The sequence below is a fragment of the Falco naumanni genome, chromosome W (assembly GCF_017639655.2).
Source record: "Falco naumanni isolate bFalNau1 chromosome W, bFalNau1.pat, whole genome shotgun sequence".
Taxonomy (NCBI): domain Eukaryota; kingdom Metazoa; phylum Chordata; class Aves; order Falconiformes; family Falconidae; genus Falco; species Falco naumanni.
This window is the reverse complement of record NC_054079.1, coordinates 15,933,810-15,955,477: the sequence shown is the minus strand read 5'-3', so window position 1 is coordinate 15,955,477 and position 21,668 is coordinate 15,933,810. Positions and strand designations below refer to the sequence as shown.

The following is a 21,668-nucleotide window of genomic DNA, read 5'->3' as shown; positions in this document are numbered from 1 at the left end:
AGGCAGGCCTGTGTAACCTGCAGAGCAGGAACAGCATCTCCTGCCCTGAATCCTTCTGATGGTGGGGAGGAGGGGGTTGCTGTTGCTGACAATTGAGCTGAGGGACCTGACAATGTCACCCCAATTGCTGCAGCATTTGCAGTACAACAGGACCGGTAACGGCCCCTTTAGGGCAGGGAATGGGTATGAGGTGGAATTTTAGTGAATACAAAAACAACTTATTTGTTAAACTTCAGTAAAAAAATAATAATAATAAAAAAATTGCTACTGTTGTGGGAGCTGCTGGCCACCAGGAAAACATCCTGAAACCTTTAAAGTACAAACTAAAAAATCAAATAAGAATGTCAAATTCACCAAAATCTTTGTTGGGATGAGATTTATTAGAACATCTAGACGTTTAAAGAAGGAGAAATGAAACTAAAATTAAAAATGATCAAGTAATTGAAATATTGAGCTTATCTTGAATTCAACAGAAAAGAGGAAAAGAGGACCTCCCTGAAGTAAAATAATTTTTTAACCAGGTGTATCCGAAAATAAAAGGTGAAAAATGCTTTACCTGTTACAGGGAAAATAATAAGGGGGAGGCTTGCCCAGTTCAGATAAAAACAATATCCCTTAGTCAGCAAGGCTGTGGGGATATTGGCAGAAAAACTGAAATAAAATACACTCTGTAGTAGTTCTACTAATGTAAATCTGTGTGTTTTGCCATGACAGTGACTTGTTATGGGATGTGCAGATGAAACTGCATTGACAACGAAGTACAAGGAATAAGGTTGGTCAGGTGCCTCCTACCATAGTCAAGGGCAAGACTGGGTTGGCCTCTGTGTTTGCCACCAAGAAGAATCTTGAGCTCCGCTGTTGGCTGCAACCCAGTAGGCGCTGAGCGGTGGGAACATATGCCATGCCAGACCTTGATGTGAGGAATGGCCCGCTCTGAGGCACTGATTTGGAAATTGGAAACCGCCTGGCTGACCATGAGGCCAGACGAGTAACAGAGGAGGTAGGAAAGGAGGAATTATCCTTAATACCAGATGATAAAATCCAAACTGTAAGTATAGATCAAGAGCCAAACTATTCTAAAGAAAACTTAAAGGTAATTCAGGACATGAATGATAAAATAAAACTAAGTAAGTGGACTTATTTGAGGGATGGTCATATAGTGGTACCATCCGATTTAATATGGACCACAGCCCTATTATTAATAAGACGCACTGGGGAGCTGATGCTTTATATAAAAGTCTAAATCAGAAATTGATAGGGTGAAACTTGTATACTGTAATAAAACAGGTGACTCAGCAATGTGAAATGTGTTTATGCAATAATCCCAATAAAGCAAATAAAATAAAACTAGGGAACATTAGTAGAGGAAATGTTCCAGGGCAACATTGGCAGATTGATTTCTCGGAACTTCCTAAAAAAGGGGAGTATCGATATTTATTGGTACTAACAGAAACCTTTTCAGGTTGGTCAGAAGCCTTCCCGTGCAGAACTGCTAAAGCCCGGGAAGTGACCAAAATACTGCTCCAAGAGATAATACCTAGGTTTGGAGTCCCAGCAGTAATGTCCTCGGATAGAGGACCACATTTTGTGTCCAGAATAGTACAACAGATCAGCCACCATCTAGGAATAGATTGGCAATTACACACCCCATACTGACCACAATCAAGTGGCCAGGTGGAAAAGATGAATCATCTAATCAAACAACAGATTGTCAAGCTAGGTCAAGAAACAAATCTAACTTGGCCCCAGTCTTTGCCATTAGCTCTTACAGGAAATTGAACTGGACCAAGAGCAAAAGAGGGGCTTAGCCCATTTGAAATTTTATATGGACGACCCTATGTGGTACAAAAGGGGACGTCTTCACAGATTGGTGAAGAAACAATGACTTCCTATATGGTGGCACTAAACAAACAATTAATAAGAATTGAGAATCATGTGATGGAACACGCAGTAGGGGTCTGGATGGACCTGTTCACGATATACAACCAGGGGACTATGTATACGTTAAGTGTTTTGCAGATAAAACCCTGGAACCACAGTGGACTGGACCTTTTCAAGTCCTACTCACCACCTACACTGCAATCAAGGTTGAGGGACAGAATTCTTGGATTCACCATACCCGGATCAAGAAAGCCCCTGCAACTTCGTGGAAAGTAACCCCAGATAAAAAAGAACTGAAACTCAAATTTACTCGGACAAATGGGAACAATGTGAGTGGCAAGTAAGTGAACCTGAGCGGTTGTGGATCCACCATATGGGAAGGGCACCACAACAAACAATATAGAACAAAAGAGTCTGGGACTGAGCCAGTGGCCACTCTTGCCCAATTTGTTATCAGTAAGCCCCAACTCAAACAAAGATATTTTTGCTCAAAACAGATTTTATATGTATATATGAGGAACGTTTAGATTCTTAAAATGATCAATAGTGGGTTTAAAGCATTTGTGTTTTTTTGTACCCTCTCTCTTGCCTACAACCAAGAGCCTGATAACTGGCCTTGGAATCATGCCCAGAAAAAACACACTGGAATAATGGGAAAGGTGGACTCAAAGACGAAACTAGCTATGGTGGTTTTTTCTGAAAATGAGGTGTACCAAAAGAATCAATGGGATCGGGAGGATGTACACAAAGTCGACCGATTATGGGGAAAATTAGGAGATAGGATAAAAGTAGGGTGTCAAACATATAATGAAAAAGATAACACCAAGATTTCAGGAGACACCCTGATTAATGTCAGAAAGGTGTATAAGGAATTTACCCTTCTAAATACAGCCATGTGCTTTAATTCACGGGAATGTTGGCACAATTTTACCTTAACCGAGCCCATCTTTATAATATGCCTAGGAAAGGAATCCCCAAGAACAGCTCTGACTTATAAGATCAAAATAAAAATCATGCTAACCACTGTTCTACCACCACCACAGTTACAACAACCCCATTAACGCTTGATCTTAAGTTAACTAAACCAAATCCAAAAATTTATACAATTGGACCATATGTAATCAGAAATACAGGTCAGCAACAAATGTTGTTTAACCCAGAATGATCTCTTAAAAGAATAGAGTTACAAATACAAGTCAATGTTTCTGATGTTAAGCCATCCTGTTCCCCCTTCTTACAAACCTCTTATGAGGGATGGACAACTTGGTTAAGAAAAAGGGGAAATATTTATCGAAACCGAATAGTGAGGGATGTAACTGGAATATTGGGAACAGGACTCAGAGTATTAAATTCCATAGACTCAGAGGTGATAATGAATAAACTAGCCGCCACCACGGCCGATCTATCAAAACTACAACAACCACTAAAATCTTCATTATTGGCATTAGGGGCACACCAATGGTTGATATCGAAGGTACTCCCCAGGTGGGAACAAATAAACATGGAAGATCATCAACTCATCACTAAGGCATTAGGTGGTTTACAGGACGACGTCGCCCTGGCTCTAAGTTGTATCCAAGCCCAAATGTGGATGCAATCAATAGCTGCATCCATAATAAGAGAAGGAGAGGAAGGCATATTTCCTACGGAAATTCGAGAACAGGATGGAAACCATAACTGGTGGAATACTCTCTTTGGCTGGTCACCTTCTGCAACAGGAATTCTTAACACTATGGTACACCCCATTGTGATCTTATTGATCAGTTGAGGAATTTCCTTAATACTAACCATTATGTTATATTTGTGGGTTTGGAGAATGTTTAAAAGGGTAACACTTATGTATGATGCTTTATATCATTCGGGAAGACTGCTTAAGTAAAAGAATTTACTTAGTTTGATAGAAAAGGGGGGATTGATATGGAGAAATAGTGTGAAATGGGGACAATGGACATCGATGTGTGATTGTATATGTCTGCTCAAGGAACGTGGGTATGGTGACTAGTCATGGGTGCTGTGTCTGGTCACATAGGCACACAGCTTTGAGGAGACAACTACAGTTTTTGAGGAGACGCCTGCCCCTCTTCCTCTAACAAAGGGGAGACGGGAGACGCCTGCCCTTCTTTCTCTAACAATGGGGCTATTTAAAAGAGAATGAGAAAAGATGAGAGACATTCCAATGCTATCTAGAGGGAGGGAGTGCTAAGTTTCCTTGCTGGAGAAGATCGGATGGTCACAAGAACATGACTCACCTACAAACCTGCAAGACCACCACATTCCAGGAAACGGACTGATAAGCTAATTAACATACGAAGCGGGGTTTAGGTAACGAATATGTATAGGCGTTAATTGAATATTCATTTGTTTCATTGTATAAATGTGGGATGGTTCGTCACTTCGGGCATGCACGCTTGTGGAGGAGCGATCCCCCGTGCATCTGCGCGCAATAAACATACCTACTTTATAACTTTCGAGTTATAGAGTCTAATTCCGCACGTCAGCTGTTTACAGTCTTTTGGAGACTAGACAATTATTTGCTTGTTGGGTCAGTATTGCTTCTAAGATGTAAAAAGCTATTTGATTCTGCATAATTTCTGAAGTTCAACTTCGTGTGAGTTTGTCATGTGTGTGTTCTCCATATGAGTCAGGATCTGTACCTGGACACGAAGTTGATGCTTTTCTCAGAGTACAACGTGATGGGGTTTGTGTTTAGCCTTGTACTGCTAAGGCATCCGTTTACTAGGAATTTGACTGAGGATAATGAAACAGTACTACTGGTGAAGGTGCGAACTCTTGACCTTTTTTGCTTCACAGTGATCTGACAAACTGTGCTACCTAGAGAACTCCCTTGAGTCTTCTGTGTCTTTTTTTTTTTTTGGTATAAACCTCTTTTCCAGTTCTATATGGGAGGAGTAGGCTGTTGTGTTCTCCTGCATACAGTACCTTCCATTCATATGCTCTCCTAGGTCTCTTTGTATATTGTCTGTCCTCTAGCTGTCAACTGGGCAAGAAATGGCAGTTGTTGTGACTGAATGGCATGTTCAGATTTAAATGCTCATGGGTGGGCAGATTGCCCACAGAACAACGCTGATGAAGTATTAGTTGTAACCCTTTGCAGGAGCGGTCTGCAAACTAGGACCATGCATGGCAATCAGTTAGCTGAGGGGAATGTGCTTGAGCTTGTAGGTCACGAGTGGGAGATGGATAGCGCCAAGGAAAGATAACACCTTGCAGTTAATTGATGGTAGTTAACCACCAATCAGGGATTGCCTAGTATGCAAGGCTTAGCTTCAAGAACCAATCTGTTTAAAACGCGCAGCTTCTGAAAGTGTATAAAACCTCGTGCTTCTGTACAATAAATTGACATTTGCTTGCATCAAGCTGCGTCCCGTCTCTTCATTCGCTGCAAATTGGTGACCCCGACGTGATGCGTTTAAGGATCTGACGTGAAGGGCTCTCGAATCGCCTGTCTGAGCGACATGCAGCGAATCCCACAGAACTTTGAATGATCTGCTGAAAGGAAGCAGGAGCCGGCCAGAAATCCCTCCGGAGTTGAGAGGTGAGCTGTGGGAAATCCGTAATGGGGAACCAGGCTTCGTCCCCAGAAAGAGACGTATATGGACTCACGAAGGGTCTTCTAGTCAGATCAGGGAGTCCGTGCCTCAGTCTCCTCAAATGGTGACCCCTATGGTGGTGTTCCGAAGCCTTGGAAGAATAAGGACGGAAAAAAGACAGCTCGTGGAAGAGGGCTGCGTTCCGGAGGAGACGGCTTGGCTGAACTTGCTGTCTGGACCAGGCGGACAACCTAAACCCCGAGGATAACACCTGTATTCATCGAGACAGGTGAGCAGCCAAGAAACTTTAGAGACTTTGAAAGAATGAAAGTGTGCACATACAGCAGCCAATTGTATGATGCTGCCGCGGAGGGGAACTCCGTGTCGGGAATGCATTTAGCATCTTGGTGGCAAATTCTGACTACTCTTTGCCAAGTGTGGACTAATTCTACTAACGGTGCTAAACCAGAGGAAGCTGTAAATTCCACTGACAGCACGACTCTTCTCAGGACACCGTCAACTATGGCGATTCTGTCCACACCTCCTCTGCCCCCAAAGCTTCTGTCACTGATTGCAGCGACCCTCACAACACAGGACCAAGCACGGGAACAGGACAACTCGGACAATGATTTTATTGACACTGATAAACCTTTTGATCCAGGCCCTATAGATCTGGAAAAGGAGCTAGACCTTTCCCCCTCCCCCTTGTCTCTCCTGATGCATTGATTGTATTTTTGGGGAGGGTGAAAGGGAGTCTGAGGGACTGGTGGCAGGAATGCAAGTGGGAAACACTTAAGTGATGGGATTTGGGAGTCGCTATGGCATGTTCAGTATTTTGTCAGACAAATCAACCTGCAGAGTGGCAGCCTGTGCAATATGAGGCTGTTAAAGGGTTAAGCAAAGCAGTGCGGGAAGGGAGGATTCATAATACATTTGCTATGTCCCTTCTTGAAGTGATGGCAGAGCCTTATACACTCACACTGCATGATTGGAAGTCATTGCTTTGTATGGTACTAACTGATACAGTATATGATGTGGTTATCTGATTTTTGTGAGCTATGTGTAGTGGCCTTGATTGAAAACCTTAATCGGGGAATTGCTGTTAACTATGAGCAGTTGGCTGGAGAAAATTAACCGTGCCGATTCTGTGACTCAGGCAAGGTATCCCAGGGACAACTGTTTGCAAATGAATGAGATGGCTATTAAGGCAGTCAGGATGCGGGAGTCTTGCCACAGTCTTGCAGGGTCCTAGAGAGTCACTAACTTTAATACTAACTTGATTGATTGGCTTCAGAATATTTTGCAACAAGTCGAACATCAGGAAGCTCAAGGGATGCTTTTAAAACAACTAGCTGTGATAATGCCAATGAAAATTGTAAATGGGCAACTTTCACAATCGCAACCCCAACATGTGTCAAATGATTGTAACGCAGAACTCACAGCAGACTGTAATTCTCAGGCTGAGTTCTGGAATGCAGCATAACAGATTTTTGCTTCTCTAATCTCTTCTGTAAGAACAGTACACGCTTTTAACTTGCTTAGTAAATTAGGCTGCTGGCTTGCTAAACAAAGTAATACTACAAATAATATTTTTTTTTCTGGCTTATTAACAGATGTTGATTCTGCCCATCATATGTTGCTACAGAACCGAGGTGCTATTGATTTTTATTATTAGCACAGGGACACAAGTGTGAAGACTTTGATAGGATGTGTTACGTGAATCTGAGTGACCACTGTGAATTAATTTACAAAAGTATACAAAACTCAAAAGCCTTAAAACAAAGATCTGCAACAGAGCCAGGGGCGGGATGCCTTTGGTCTCTTCTCACGGCTGGGAAACTTTGGGCCATGACTCAAAAGTATTACAGGATTTATTATAATTATCTTTAACCACCTTAGTGACGTTTGCCTTAGGTCTCCCATGCTTTTTTTTCTGTATCCAGTGTTTAGTTGATTGTAACATAAAGCAGGTCATGGTCACCCAGCTACATACACCCTTTGCCTCCTTGCAACTAACAAGCAAAAAAGGGGAGGATAGAGAATGTCTGAAGAGATATACAGGAGAGGAAAATGGGGAATGGCTGACCTAACAAGAGATGAGAGAACAGCTAGGTGTTGTGAAGGAGAGGAGGAAAGATAAACATGGTTATCTAGTGTTTAATAGGTGTCTGCATGCTTGTAGAGATATATAGCTATGTAACTGCATGAATGATTTCTGCCCTGAGCCTGGTGGAGCATACAGCTGCGGTTTGCGTCCGGGCTCAGAGATGTAAATAGGGGCTTCTTTGTTACGGTAAAAGTGTTTCTCTTTGCATAAAAAAGAGGGAATGAAGGGAATGACCCCAGAGGTATGTTCAGAGAAGGCATGCTATGTTTCGAACTTTTTGACTGAACCAGTTCTTGTTTGGTGTGCCTTTCCACCTATGTATAATGTTAATCCAAAAGAAGATGATATTGTTTACACTTTGAGTGTCGATAATTGTCTTTTTGTAGACGCTAATGTAGTAGGAGGCTATGATGGGAACGTATTGCAGTGGTTCTTCTCTTATCCGGAGTAACAGCAGGGAAAGCATTAGAGTTAAATCACCTTGTTTGGTAGGCAGTTAAGAATGCGAGTCAAAATTGCCACTGCTTTTTGTTGTTGGTTCAAGGATATGGCTGTGAGGATTTTGATGGTATGCGCTGCGTGGATTTTAGGCGCCCCATTGCAGCAACATGTTATCAAAATCTGAGAAAATTTCAGCCTTTTTGGCATTCATTCAATCAATTGACAGTATTGTTTGTTTGCTATTACCTTGGTTGCTGTCATGTTTGCAAGGGCCCTGCAGAACATGGCAAACCTGGTACTAGCTGTGCAAAAACAAAAAAGGGAAAATTGTAAAATTGTACGGAACAGAGACAGTGGGTTATTTTGACACTGATAATATGTCTTAGTTGCTTTTTTATTTGTTCTATTACTTATACCTTGTTTTTACTCGTTCGGTTTCAAAGGTTCTTTTTGTGCAACAGGAAGGGGGAGATGCAGGAGCGGTCTGCAAACTAGGACCATGCATGGCAATCAGTTAGCTGAGGGGAATGTGCTCGAGCTTGTAGGTCACGAACCCTGGGAGGACGAGGAGTGTGAATAGACACAACAATTAACATGATGAGGCATGTTTACAGAGCACAGGGGAGTGGGAGATGGATGGCGCCAAGGAAAGATAACACCTTGCAGTTAATTGATGGTAGTTAACCACCAATCAGGGATTGCCTAGTATGCAAGGCTTAGCTTCAAGAACCAATCTGTTTAAAACGCGCAGCTTCTGAAGGTCTATAAAACCTCGTGCTTCTGTACAATAAATTGACATTTGCTTGCATCAAGCTGCGTCCCGTCTCTTCATTCGCCGCAACCCTTTTCTTAATAGGAATAATTTTGAGGATGTCTTCACTAGCTATTTTCTAGACAGGTAACTGATTTCTTTGAAATATGAAAGAATGTTTTCTAGTCCCTTTGCATCTCTTGTGTATTGCAGGACTTACTGATATTTTTTTGTGTGGAGCACTTGTGATTTCTTAGGAGCTGAAAAGATTATCCCAACTCCTATTTGTGTGGTCTTCTGCTGAATTTTTCATAAACTGTTGTGTGTCAGTGCATCTGAAACTACAAGTAGTATAGCTCGTATCTTCTTTTCCTCTCTTCTACTCATAGGCAGTCCTTTAAACAACTCTTTCCTTGATATTACTAGACCAATATGTAGACGTAGGAGTAAAACTTGAGCTACTTTTCAGATGACTAAGAGGAGAGGGAGAACAAGCTCTCTGTGACTTGCTATAAGTCTTCAGTTGACATTTTGCAATGTTTAAGTCCAGTCTGAAAACTTGTTTAGGTAAGGCGAACAAGGGCAGAATTACTCAATTTGGATAGTTTTTGAAATATCTTTTTGTTTGACTTGGTAAATTTTTATGAAACTTAGTAACACAAAAAAGGAAATATCTTCACTATGTGACTTTGCTTAAAAAAAATAGGTTCCTGTTTTTAATGTCTTGAAAAGGCAAAGGTGATGTGCTTTGAATGTGGTTTTGGTCTTTGCTGTTACTGGTATATTAAGTAGTAGGATTATATTTTTATGGCATGGCTTATCTGTTTACAAGGATCTACTGTGCGTGTACTGTACAAGTATTTTTTCCAGTTCTTTTATTCTCCACCCCGCCCCCCCCCCCCCCTTTCATGTTAGTGTCTCTGTTAAATTTTTATAATCTTTTTCTTGTTCTGAGCAATGTAAATGTTGTCATGTTTTTTCATGCAGCTCACAAAGTCTCATCGACAAGGTCACATGGTGAAAGTGGACTGGCTGGACAGACTGACCTTTAGAGAAATAGAAATGATCAATGAGGTAAGTCATCATACATCAGACTTTTAATTCTTTTTTTTTTTTTTTTTCTTTTTTTTTTCTCTCTCCTGAATTATGCTAATATGGAACCTTTGCTTGCTTAGGAGACTAACTCTTAAGTATTTCTCCAATTTTTCTTGTACCACCAGTGTATATGATAAAAGGAAAAATAATTCTTTAAGCTTCCAAAGTTGAATTTACTTTGGCAATAATGAGAATTGTAGAATGGTTTGGGTTAGAAGGGATCTTTAAAGCTCACTTAGTCCAATCCCCCTGCAGTGAGCAGGGCCATCTTCAACTAGATCGGGTTGCTCGGAGCCCCATCCAGCCTGACCTTGAATATTTCCAAAGGTGCGTCTTCTACCACCTCTCTGGGCAACCCGTTTCAGATTTTCAGCACTCAATGAGAGTAAATGAGTACAACTCTTATATCTAGTCTAAATCTACCATCTTTCAGTTTAAAACCATTCCCCCTTGCCCTATCGCTACAGGCCCTACTAAGAAGTCTGTTCCCGTCTTTACGATAAGCCCCCTTTAGGCACTGGAAGGTGCTACATGGTCTCTCTGGAGCCTTCTCTTCTCCAGGCTCAACAACCCTAGCTCTCTCAGCCTGACTTTGTAGGAGAGGTGCTCCAGCCTCTGATCATTTTCCTGGCCTCCTCTGAACTTGCTTCAACAGATCCACGTCCTTCTTATGTTGGGGGCCTCAGAGCTGAATGCAGTACTGCAGGTGGGGTCTCACGAGAGCAGAGGAGGAGAATCCCCTCCCTCGCCCTGCTGGTCACGCTTCTTTTGATGCATCCCAGGATATGGTTGGCTTTCTGGGCTTCGAGCACACATTGCATGCTCATGTCCAGTGGTTTATCCACTAGAATAGACAGCTATCTTACATGTTTTCAACTTCAAGTGAACTTGATCACAGAAAACAGAATTTAACAACTTGAAATATCTTGGAACAAGTGCTGTTAGGTATGATGAGCTTAACTCTAGGATTTAGATTCTGATGTGAAGCTTTTTGGACATATAGTCTGTTCCTTGGTTTTAGACCTGTTCAGCTTTATTGGTTTTGATTTTTGGGTGCTGAGGAGAAACACTTATAAGATTTGAATGAATAGTTAAAAAAAATAAAATCCAGTAGTTAAATACCTGAATGAGATGTTAACTCTCATTGAGAAAAATCACCCCCAACTGTTAACTTACTGTATCTTGCACTACAGCTCTTATGTTGTTTTCTGCTTTGTGTGCTGAGAATATTGTTGTCTTACTTATAACTACACCTCTGGGAATCTGATTATTTTTGAACTTAAATGAATTATGAGTATTTTTTTAGAGTTCAGCCTGTCTGGGTTTTTTTGTCTCCTCCTCTTATGTTTCTGTAAAGATGTGCAAATCTAAAAATTACTGATTGCCAGAGCTGTGCCTTAAATGCAGAGCAGCTCTGCCTGTGCTGGGAAGTCAGTCCATTATTAACACATGAAACAAACTTGAGTTGCTCATTATTAATGGGGATGCTTATTTTTTTTATTAAATGTGTGTTCCTAGTGGTGGTTATATATAACTTCTTATTTCCCACCTAGACTTTAAAATTCTAAGCACTTTTTTCAAGGTAAAGCATTTAAAAAACGCATACATAAGCTAATCTTCATCTGAAAGTGAATGAGCTGCAAATTTAATCATTTAGTCCAAGTGTAATTTGTCTCTTTCATGGTTTTATCAAAAAAAGTTGTTCTTTTTTTTGTCTTCTGTTTTTTCAGTGACATGCATAATTGTGTGTAATGATTAAAAACAAAAATCCCAGCTGTCATCTGGTTATTCTTCATTGCCTTTATTCAGACCTTTAGCCCACCATCACAAGCCATTGATAAAAATAATTTTATCTGTTACATGTGGATGTTTATCATTCAGTGGGAATGTGAGGAAGTAAGAATGTCAGGAAGAAGGTTATATGCTCTCGAGTAGTACTATGAAATGATTAACTGAATAATTGATACAACAACTGATAATCTAATTAGTTACAGCATAAAGGAAGTAGGGTAATTGTTGTATTGAGAATGCTGAAAATTGATGCACTTTAATATATGATACACATCTGTGGTGGATCTCTCCTCAGAGGGAAAAACGAAGTTCTAATTTTATGTACCTGATGATTGAATTCCGTTGCGTCAAGTGTGATGATAAAGAATATGGAATAGTTTACTATGAAAAGGTATGTGCCTAGCAGGCTTTATGGTCTTCTTTAAAAATCAGTTTATGCACCTAAAATGGATGGGTTTTTCTGCTGAGGTGAAATATTCTGCTGCAGGATAGCGGCAGACAGCTGTCAGTGGCAACTGTTTATGTACATAAAAATCAAATACTGTAGATGCAACAGGATTGCAGAATCAATCATTCATGTAATACAGTTCAAGATTACAGAATTTAGTAAGTGTGAGTGATTAAAAACTTTTTGATTTATGGTTTCTTCAGTCATCCAGCAGTACTTTCAGAGTAGCTGTATGTAAAATTACGTCTTGTATCAGGAAGAAATGTACCATTATTTATTGGTAACTTTAGAAAAGGTAAATTATTAAAACTTTGCCCAGGAGCTCTGCTGGTAAACATTTTCTCTAAAATGAACAAATACAAAAGTTTAGTTTTTCATGCTGCAAATGCTTTGGAAGTCAATTAAGACTTCTGGATTGGAATGTCTTGCATCTTTTCTTCCTGTTTACAAAACGGGTCTCCAAACCAGTGCCTTCAGTGGTTTTTTATGAGTTCAAATTTAATGAAACGAAGGATTAATAGTGAGCTTAAGACATCAGTGTGGCATTGCCAGGCATTATCAGTACTTAGATAATAAGATAATATAGAAAGTGTGTAGTGTGGAAAGACCCATTAAAATAGAAAAAGCAGTATATGTATAATCTGTTTTTTTTTTAAAAAAAAGCATTGTTACTAATTGCCTTTTAAAATTTTCAACCTGTTTAGATTCATAGGAAGTCAGAAAGTTACTGAATAATGCAGCTTTATGGGAAAGAGAAAGAAGGTAGAGAAAGAGACTGGAGACCTGTTGAGATCAGAGGCGCTAACTGTAAGCAGCATCTATTCTGAGAATTAAAAAAATCTGTGATTCAGAATGCAGATTGTTAATAAAATGGATTACAAACATTTCTATGTATGTGACAACATTACCAGTTGATCTGGACAGAAGAACTGGGATCTAATCTAAGATTCTTGAAGAAGGTAGTGAAAAATACAGTAATAAATTGCAAAAAGCAGGATTCCACCAAAAGTACTCTGAGGAGACACAGATCAGAATCTACCTCAACTGTATGATCTATTGCAAGTTAAAGCTTGTGAATCTTTAGAAAAACTGCTTAAATGCTATTATTCTAGCCCTTTTGAATTAAGGTGTTACTGAGTATCTGGAACTACTACAAACAGTAGTCTTAGAATTTAACAGAGATGCCACTGCATGAGAAGTTACGGTTGTTTTTCAAATTGCTGTGGTCATAACAAAAATGAGTGGCTGTTTGAGAATTTTTTTAAGCCCTTGTAAGAGCTGTGTCTTGCAGACAAGGTATATAAATAATACATGTGGATGTCCATGCGCTGTCCAGGTATCTCATGTAGTGGTAGCTGCCTTTGTAATGCTTCTGGAGGAAGTAGCAGATCTACTTGGGACTTAGTGTCTCCTCCCACAGTCTGAGGCAAATGTGGGGTGTGTTTAGGGAGATGAAGTTTTGTTGTGGATTTTTTTTACTTTATTTGTTTTTGTGGTTTTTGTTTGCTTTTTCTTTTTTTGAGGGTGAGGGTGTTGTGGGGGAGGTTGGTGGTTTGGTTTTTGTGGTTTTTTTTTCCTATTTTTTAGTTTTGTGGTGGATTTTGGTAATTTTGATGAAACTGTGCCTTAGGCAGATGTGTAGGTTAGCTTTTTAGCATTTCTTTTAGCTGACTGTAGTTGACAATGGGACTCTCCTCACCCTTCCAAGTCTTTTTGCCTTTAGAAGGGCTAGTTTCATAGCACTTGTATACACTTATTCTAGAACCAGCTATTGCAGAGGACCTTCCAATTACAAAACTCCCTTGTGTTACAAAACAGAATGAAACCTACAATGTGTCAGATTCCTCCGTGAAACAAAGTAAAGTAACTTACTTTAGTGGAAATCAAGGAAATATTTTTCTGGGGAGCATAATGGAATATGATCAAAATACTGAAACATTTTACTAACCATTTTTACATTAGTGTACTTTTCACAGGTTCAAACTGATGAACATGACTACTGTGTGTCTTTGTGTCCTGTTGACTGTTTTAATTTTTATAGCTAAATGTGACATTCCTAAAAATGATTTCTTTCCCTTAGCTTACCTCCAGAAACCTCCCATTATAGATGAATTATTCCTGATTTACACATAATACTTTTTTGTCATCATTATGTTTTTTCAGATGGGCAAGGTGTGAGAAAGAAGGTCCAGACTTCAAGCATGCATCTCTCTTTTAACAGATGTTTCTGAAGCATGTTAAAAGTGCATGGAACAAAATAACTATGAATTGGTTGCTCTTGTGGAAATGAAGTAATTGAATGTGTAATAGTACATATTAAAGCTATACCTAACTGAGGTTTGAGGGACTTGTTGTTACAAAGTAGCTTTTCAACAAGTTCTTGACCCTTGTCTGGCAGCAGTAGGAAACTACTTAAATTAATGCCCATCTTCTCAGTTTTGTCATGCTTCCAATTACAGCATACAGTATACATATCTGGCATCACCAATCCAGTACATTGAGTCTAATGAAAGCAGGTTCTGTTGTCACCTGCCTGTGACCAATATTCAAAGTGGAGATTACTTGTTACAGTTTTCTTGATAAATTTGTTTTCAAGTGTTTACGAAGAACTAGCCTGTTAAACAGTGGCGGATAGAATTTGAGATTCTTTCACTCAGCGTTCAATTACAATGAAGTGGCAGTGGCTTTTTCCGTGTTCTCTGTGAACTTAATTTTAATACAGCATTCAAGATGTGAAGGATAGCGGTCTGCTATTAACGAGAGCATCGCTTCTGGTTCTATGTTTAGGCAAAAATTCAGTGTGATTTTCCAAGTGAAAATAACACCAGCATTTATCATTAGTGTTTTTTGTGCAGATTTCAAGTGGAACCGTTGTTAGAATGAATAAACTGATTGCACTGCTGCATCTAGTTTATTTATTTATTTTTTTTTAAAAGAAAGTCTGACTATCAAAGCCTTTTTCATGGCTTAAAAGAAAGAAAAAATAGTGTCTATAGCATTGGAGGTCTGGTTTTGGTGTTTTTTTTTGTGTGGGAGAAGTTGGATCCCATTGGCATTACTTGAAATGATGTTTTGACTAAAGAATAAGATACATAGAACCTCCTTCTTTATTGATGTTGTGAAACGGATTTTCAGGAGAGTCAGAACAACCTTGCTGATCCAGAATAGTCTTCAAATTTTATAGACTTTTTAAAACGGACTCTACATACATACTAACCTTAATGTAGTGAAATACCTCTAAAGCTCTGTAAGGTAGTAGTATTAAGCAAGTTAATACTTTGTAGTATTGATGCTGCTTTTGTTTCCCAGTGGCAAAATAGCTGGTCATCTCAGGTTCTGGCTCTGCTAGCAAGTAGTGCAGCCAAGAGGAGCAGATTTACAGAGTGAAGGGGTTGCTGAAGGCCCAGTGTCTGCACTGTATTTTATGCTTGGGACTAGATTTAATCAAGTCCCATGAGCTTGAATGACTGTTGACAGTGGGAAGTTACTAGGTATTGCTAAAAGTTCCCAGATGTGAACTAAAGCTCACTGGATGAAGATGATCAGGAGAGACACTTCAAAAGCACCCACCTGACCAGATTCTAATGCTAATTTAGTATTGACCCTCAGTTGTGGTGTAGTAAGTTTGTGTGGCCAGGGTCACAGTGATCCATGTGATGCTTTCCAGGTATGAGGAGAATTAGAGCTGCGTGTTAATCTAATCTGAGGGCAAGTTAAACAATTGACATCTTTCACAGGTAAACTAATGGCATTGTCCTTTCTTGAGGATTTCGTTAAACTGTTCTGAAAATGTTGTTAATCCTTGATACTGTAACTTGTCCCACCAATGCTTGGCAAAATTTGGTTTCATAGTGTCGCGACAGAGGGAAGACACAGTCACTCAATATGAGTGATCAGCAGACTTCGTTTATTGTCCCTTACAGTCACCTTTTATGCCTTGTTATAATTAGCTCATACATATTACAAAAGTTAAGCTCATTATTGGTTAGTTGCCTAAATACCAAGCCCGCCCCTAGTTTCTCTTCTGTAGTTTTCTGTTCCCACCTGCAACATTCTTTTCCCACCGAAATCTTCCTGTTATTGTGTAACAAAAACAGCCAAAGACAGTGTATTTTGCTTTACTTCAGATAAGCTGAGAGTGATGTGCATTTTTGTCCAGCCAGCTGGACTATGTCTATGAACTTTTTCAGCTAGCCAGTTATCCACAATTCCCCAGTTTTTATTTTGGGCGACATAGGCTTGGTTGACCATTTTCAATAACAGCGTTTTAACACAGGAAAATACACAGCCAACTTATAAAATCTCAGTTCAGAAGTATAATTCCTGAAATACTTGAAAAATAAAGTTAGCTTGAAGCTTTAATTTAGATGCTCTTTCTGTTCCAGTGATATAAAAAGTTTAAAAAATTCAAATGTAATTTTAAAGTTCTGAACCTGGACTAATGCAAGCTCAAAACCCAAAAAGAAACCAACCTGATGTTTGACTAGGAATATTTGCAAATATTTTAGTGGAAAATCCCTGATCATTAACAATTTTCTGTCCAAATAACAACTGCCCTTATGCAACCAACCAGTCCATACATTTTCTGAAGAATACCTCATTGATATCAAAGAATTAACAAAGGGAAAAAATTAGTTCTAAGCTATATACATTCATAAGTGGATTTTTCAATAGTTACATACAGATTTACACACTAAGCCATAATGGCTTGTAGGTGATACACACAAGAAGAGTACGTTGCTTATCTGTCTGAATGTCTATGCTAAATTTGACAACTATGCCACAAGCCAAGCCTACATGGGTGCTGTATGTTATGCACGTTCCTTAACAAACAGAAGTATAATAGACAAATTCCCAAGATCTAGTCCCCAACCTAATTATATTATTTTGTAGCCAATTAAGGAAAATAACACAAATGTGCATATCTACGTGTGCACACACCTTTTAGTTCAGAACCAATCTGTGATAAAAGGCCTTAGCCTTATGGCATCATCGAATCTTAATGAGTACAGTAATTAAAAATGCAGTCTTACTGTAAGTGCGATTTATGCTGACATTCCCTCAAATCCTACATGTGAGTATTTGTCACTCAAATGCCTCAAGTGAAAATAGTAGTATTTGTTAATATGTATTAAAAAATCATTAATTCTCTACAATAGCAGTTGACTTCCATAACACTGTGTAAGCAAAAGAGGCTTAAGATGGGTTTTCTGAATACTAACAATTTATTTTAGACTGTCTAAACTCAGGTCTTGAAAGATTTCACTCTGCCAGACATAGAAACACTGTTGCACTCCAGTTGTGATATCCCTTTTCCCAAGTTGTCACATGCACATCTCGCTCAAGCAACATTATTGTTAAAGTTTCTCTCTGCTACATAAAAGCATATTGCACTTGTAGATATAAAAGACAGCACCCTTACTTAGATTATTACCTTATTACCTCATAACTCTTAGTATACCTTGTATCTCTGATTTCATCACTTCAAAACTTCACCAGGAGCAGATAAAACCACAGCATCAGACTAAACTACACCTTAACTGCTGATTCAAATAAAGGCATTCTCTTCAGATAGGCCTAATGCTTACAAATAATTTTGGCTGGTTTTGATCAAAAAACTATTATTACAATAATGATCAAAAATAATAATCCCGTTTGCAAAATGCCTTTAAGCCAGCCTCCTAGTCCCAACCAATTTCCACATTCAGAATACAGCATAAATACAGAATACAGAATAAATTATCTCCATCAAGGCAAAAAGGCTTCTTTTTAAACACAGAGATGTTTGCTAGTTCAAAGCAGAAACCCATTTCTTGTAGGTGACATCTGAAGCACTTTTTTTTGGTGGGTTTGTAATCGATTCCGTATTTTCCCTTGAGAAGCTTAAGCTGTTCCTCTTGTTTCAGGAGTGTCTCCAACTCTGATTTGTCGAATAGGTCCGTATTTCCCAAACATATCATACATTTCCTCCGCTGTGATTTTATACGGCAGGTTCCGAATATAGAGGATCCGATTGACCTCTGGGGGCAGCCAGATGTTAGCTCGCTTGGCCGCTTGCATCGCCATGGCGCCGATCGGAGGGGGGTGGGGGTGGGGGTGCCGCCTTGGAGAGAAACCGCGGCCGGGAAGGGGCCTGCCGGGCCGCGCCGCCGCTCGCCGCTGCCGCGGGGGACCCGGATGCTATCCCATACGCTAATAACCCGGGTAATGCCTTGTTACAATCTATGTCCCGAACGCTCCGCTTTTCTAAAAAGCAAATGAGCGACTCGTACGCCGCTTGTCTCTCCATACCGTCGTCAGCGCTGTTGCAGCCTTTGCGAGACTTCGGCGACGCGTGGCCGGCGGGACCCTCTGTAGGTGCTCCCGGGCGCGGGGACTGTGCCCTTCCGCCTCCTGCGCTGCTTTCAGGACCGGTACCCGAATCTCCGTCGAACCGTGGCTCGCAGGTTCAGCCCTCTCTAGGGTCCCTGTTCGGGCGCCATTTGTCACGACGGAGGGAAGACACAGTCACTCAATATGAGTGATCAGCAGACTTCGTTTATTGTCTCTTACAGTCACCTTTTATGCCTTCTTATAATTAGCTCATACATATTACAAAAGTTAAGCTCATTATTGGTTAGTTGCCTAAATACCAAGCCCGCCCCTAGTTTCTCTTCTGTAGTTTTCTGTTCCCACCTGCAACATTCTTTTCCCACCGAAATCTTCCTGTTACTGTGTAACAAGGACAGCCAAAGACAGTGTATTTTGCTTTACTTCAGATAAGCTGAGAGTGATGTGCATTTTTGTCCAGCCAGCTGGACTATGTCTATGAACTTTTTCAGCTAGCCAGTTATCCACACATAGCAAGTTTTGCTTCAAGCTTGCAGCTTTGTTCTAGAATGTAATAAAATGGAGGAAAGTTTTCCTAGTTCTTAAGCTGAGTAACTAGAGCTTTTGAGCTTGGTTTGTCAGCATAATCTATGTTTGAGGAGTTTAAAGAACAGTCATTATAATATTTCTTTTGAAAGGTTAAAAAGAAGATGGCAGCGATGAGTTCAGAAATCATTCTTCTGTCACTAGTTTTGTAAAAATTCCCCAGTCTTTGGTTTAGAGGGTATTATAAACATTTTGACATGAGGCACTGGAAGACTCTGCATTTTTTTAGTTTTGTAAGTAAGCAAATTTTTGGCAACTGTACTTTTGTCATTCTGATCCTTGTAAGTTCTGAGTTGGTAATAGGTGTCATAGGCTTTTTATTGTGGGGTAGGTGTCCCATGTTTAGCAGCCTAAAAGATTTATAAGACTCCTCTTTTACAGCTATTTTATCTGAATCTTTTCACTGTGAGAAAGTGTATATAGGGATATAGATGTTAGAAACAGTTTGGTAGACATTAGAACATTTATTGGTTGCTAATGAATCTACTCCTGTGTCAAGTTTTTTCCTACAGTGTTGTTATACGAAGGGTCTAAACAGTGGAAACTTGTTTGTCACTGGGGTATTGGTAATTTGTTGTTTTATAGAGATAAAATCAAATTGCAGCCTTATTATGTTTTTCATTAGGACGATAACCAATTAGTAGATAGAAATTGGTCTGTCATCTCTTGTCATCAGATGTGTTTTAATTTCAGAAGGATTACACACACAGATTTTTTTTTTTTTAATGCAGTTTGACTTTGTAAAACTAGTATAATGTGATCTGAAGGTTCTGTCTGAGGTGGCAAAGGTTTTAGTACAATGAATGCTGATCTGTCACTGTGGCTTCAACTTAGTTCAGGCTACTTTTACAGTGATACATTAGTATTTTGTTATAATTGAAATACTTTGGGAGTACTATTGGATTAATGCTAAGCTCAGTATTGAGGCAGTATGCTTTTAAAACAGGGAAACTGTAAGCAAATGTCCTCTTTCTCCTTATCAGTGTTTGCATGCATACTTTATTTAAAGACTAATGGGAAAAGCAATCCTCCTCACGTTCTGGGATCATCAGCCACAGCCAGATTGTAGGTAGATTTCCTTTAACTTGGAGTGATGTGTGTGTAGTTATTGTCATTTTGACTGTAAAATTGTTACTTCAGAAAGGCATAGGACACTAAGAAATGCAGTAGAAGTGTCTTCCTGAATGTGGATTTTAATAAGAAGAAACCTTTTACTGTAGTCAGCAACACTAAATTTATGTAGCTAGGAAAAAAAAAAAAAGGTTTCTTCTGAAAGGTTAATGGCAATGTTCACTCCTGTGTCTTGTTGGTGATGAATAATTTTGTTACTCCTTTTGATACAAGCCCCTCAGTCTTTTATAATTTTCGGAGATAACTTTCAAAGCAAAACCATCCCAATAGGCATATTTGGTTGGAAAAGTAGGAGGGAAAAAGAAAGAGGGTGAGGGCAGAAGCAAAACCTCAAGTTATTTCAAAACTTATGTTATTGAGGAAGATGTTTATACGTCAAAAAGGCTTTTTTTCTGAGCTGTAATTTACTCCAGAATAAATGAGAACAAACCAAGTATAAATATGGCATAGCACATATTATGCTGCTGTTGTCGTGGGTTTTCTGTTTTACTGTTTTATACTGTCTTTTAAATGAAATGTTCTTCTGTATATAATGTCAATTAATGTTTAATTACACTTCTAAGGTAAAAAATCCCAACCAGACAAAACCTGAACTGCTGGGTATGACTGGAAGATGGAAACAGTGTTGCTGTTCTTGGCCTGTTGTGACAGGCTTTGTATTTTTTTCTTTGTGCCTGGTTCAAACAGGCTTTTAGCTTCTCCTTTCCCTTATGTATGCAGCAGCAGGTTAGACTCCCCTAAGGAAAATTAGCAGGCTCCTGTCATACTGCTCCAGAGCATGACAGCACAAACTTTTAGAAGAGACTGTCACATTCCATGTGGAACCTGTATACAGACACACGTATATCTTCATAAATTAATCTCTCTTAAACTATTAGGAGATATTTTCTGCATCATGGTTGTTATTTCTAGGAAGTGGTTTATTTCCAGTGGAAATATGGGCGCTGATTTGGTTTCTCTTTGTGCTGCCAGAGGATGCATGTAATAATTAAGGCAAATTTCTCCACACACCTGTGTGCCAGCATGGTAGTGAGTTGCCAAGCTGCATCTCCTCAGATGAACTTTCATTTGTCTTCCCAAATTTTTGTCATCTGGCAAAACTAACAAGACAAAGAATCCATTTCTTATTTTCTGTTTTCCCCTTTATAACTTAAAAAGTGAGCAAGTTGTAGTTGCATCATTCTTTTAATGTAGCATAATTCACAATGCGTTAATATGAAATGTTGGTTTTTTTCCTAAAACTTTAGATGTTTAATAGACTTTTAACTGTTTGTCATTCAGGATGGTGATGAGTCATCTCCAATTTTAACAAGTTCTGAAATTGTTAAGATTCCAGATCCCCAGATGTCTATGGTAAGCATGCTCCATGTAATGCAATTTGTATTATAGTGGGTTCTTTTGTTGAAGTTTCCCTAAATGCAGATGAAAGCTTGCCTATATTGCTGTCTTCAGTATTTTAAAATTCCAGTGGAAAGATGTATTTGACCACTTGAGAAATGTCAGTGGGTTTGAATTTTAAAGTTGTTTTTCTGAAGTTGCTAGATTAAAATATAAGAA

General features: G+C 39.3%; 1 protein-coding gene across 1 annotated transcript in view; it reads left to right on the top strand.

Annotated features, from left to right (window-relative positions):
- Positions 1-4,574: 4,574 nt before the first annotated feature.
- Positions 4,575-21,668, top strand: part of LOC121080419 (phosphatidylinositol 3-kinase catalytic subunit type 3-like) — an 89,493-nt gene continuing 72,399 nt past the window's right edge. Inside the window, 4 exon segments of the mRNA XM_040578439.1 lie at positions 4,575-4,661; positions 9,719-9,805; positions 11,913-12,008; positions 21,393-21,464. Coding sequence (XP_040434373.1) covers positions 4,575-4,661; positions 9,719-9,805; positions 11,913-12,008; positions 21,393-21,464 — 342 coding nt within the window.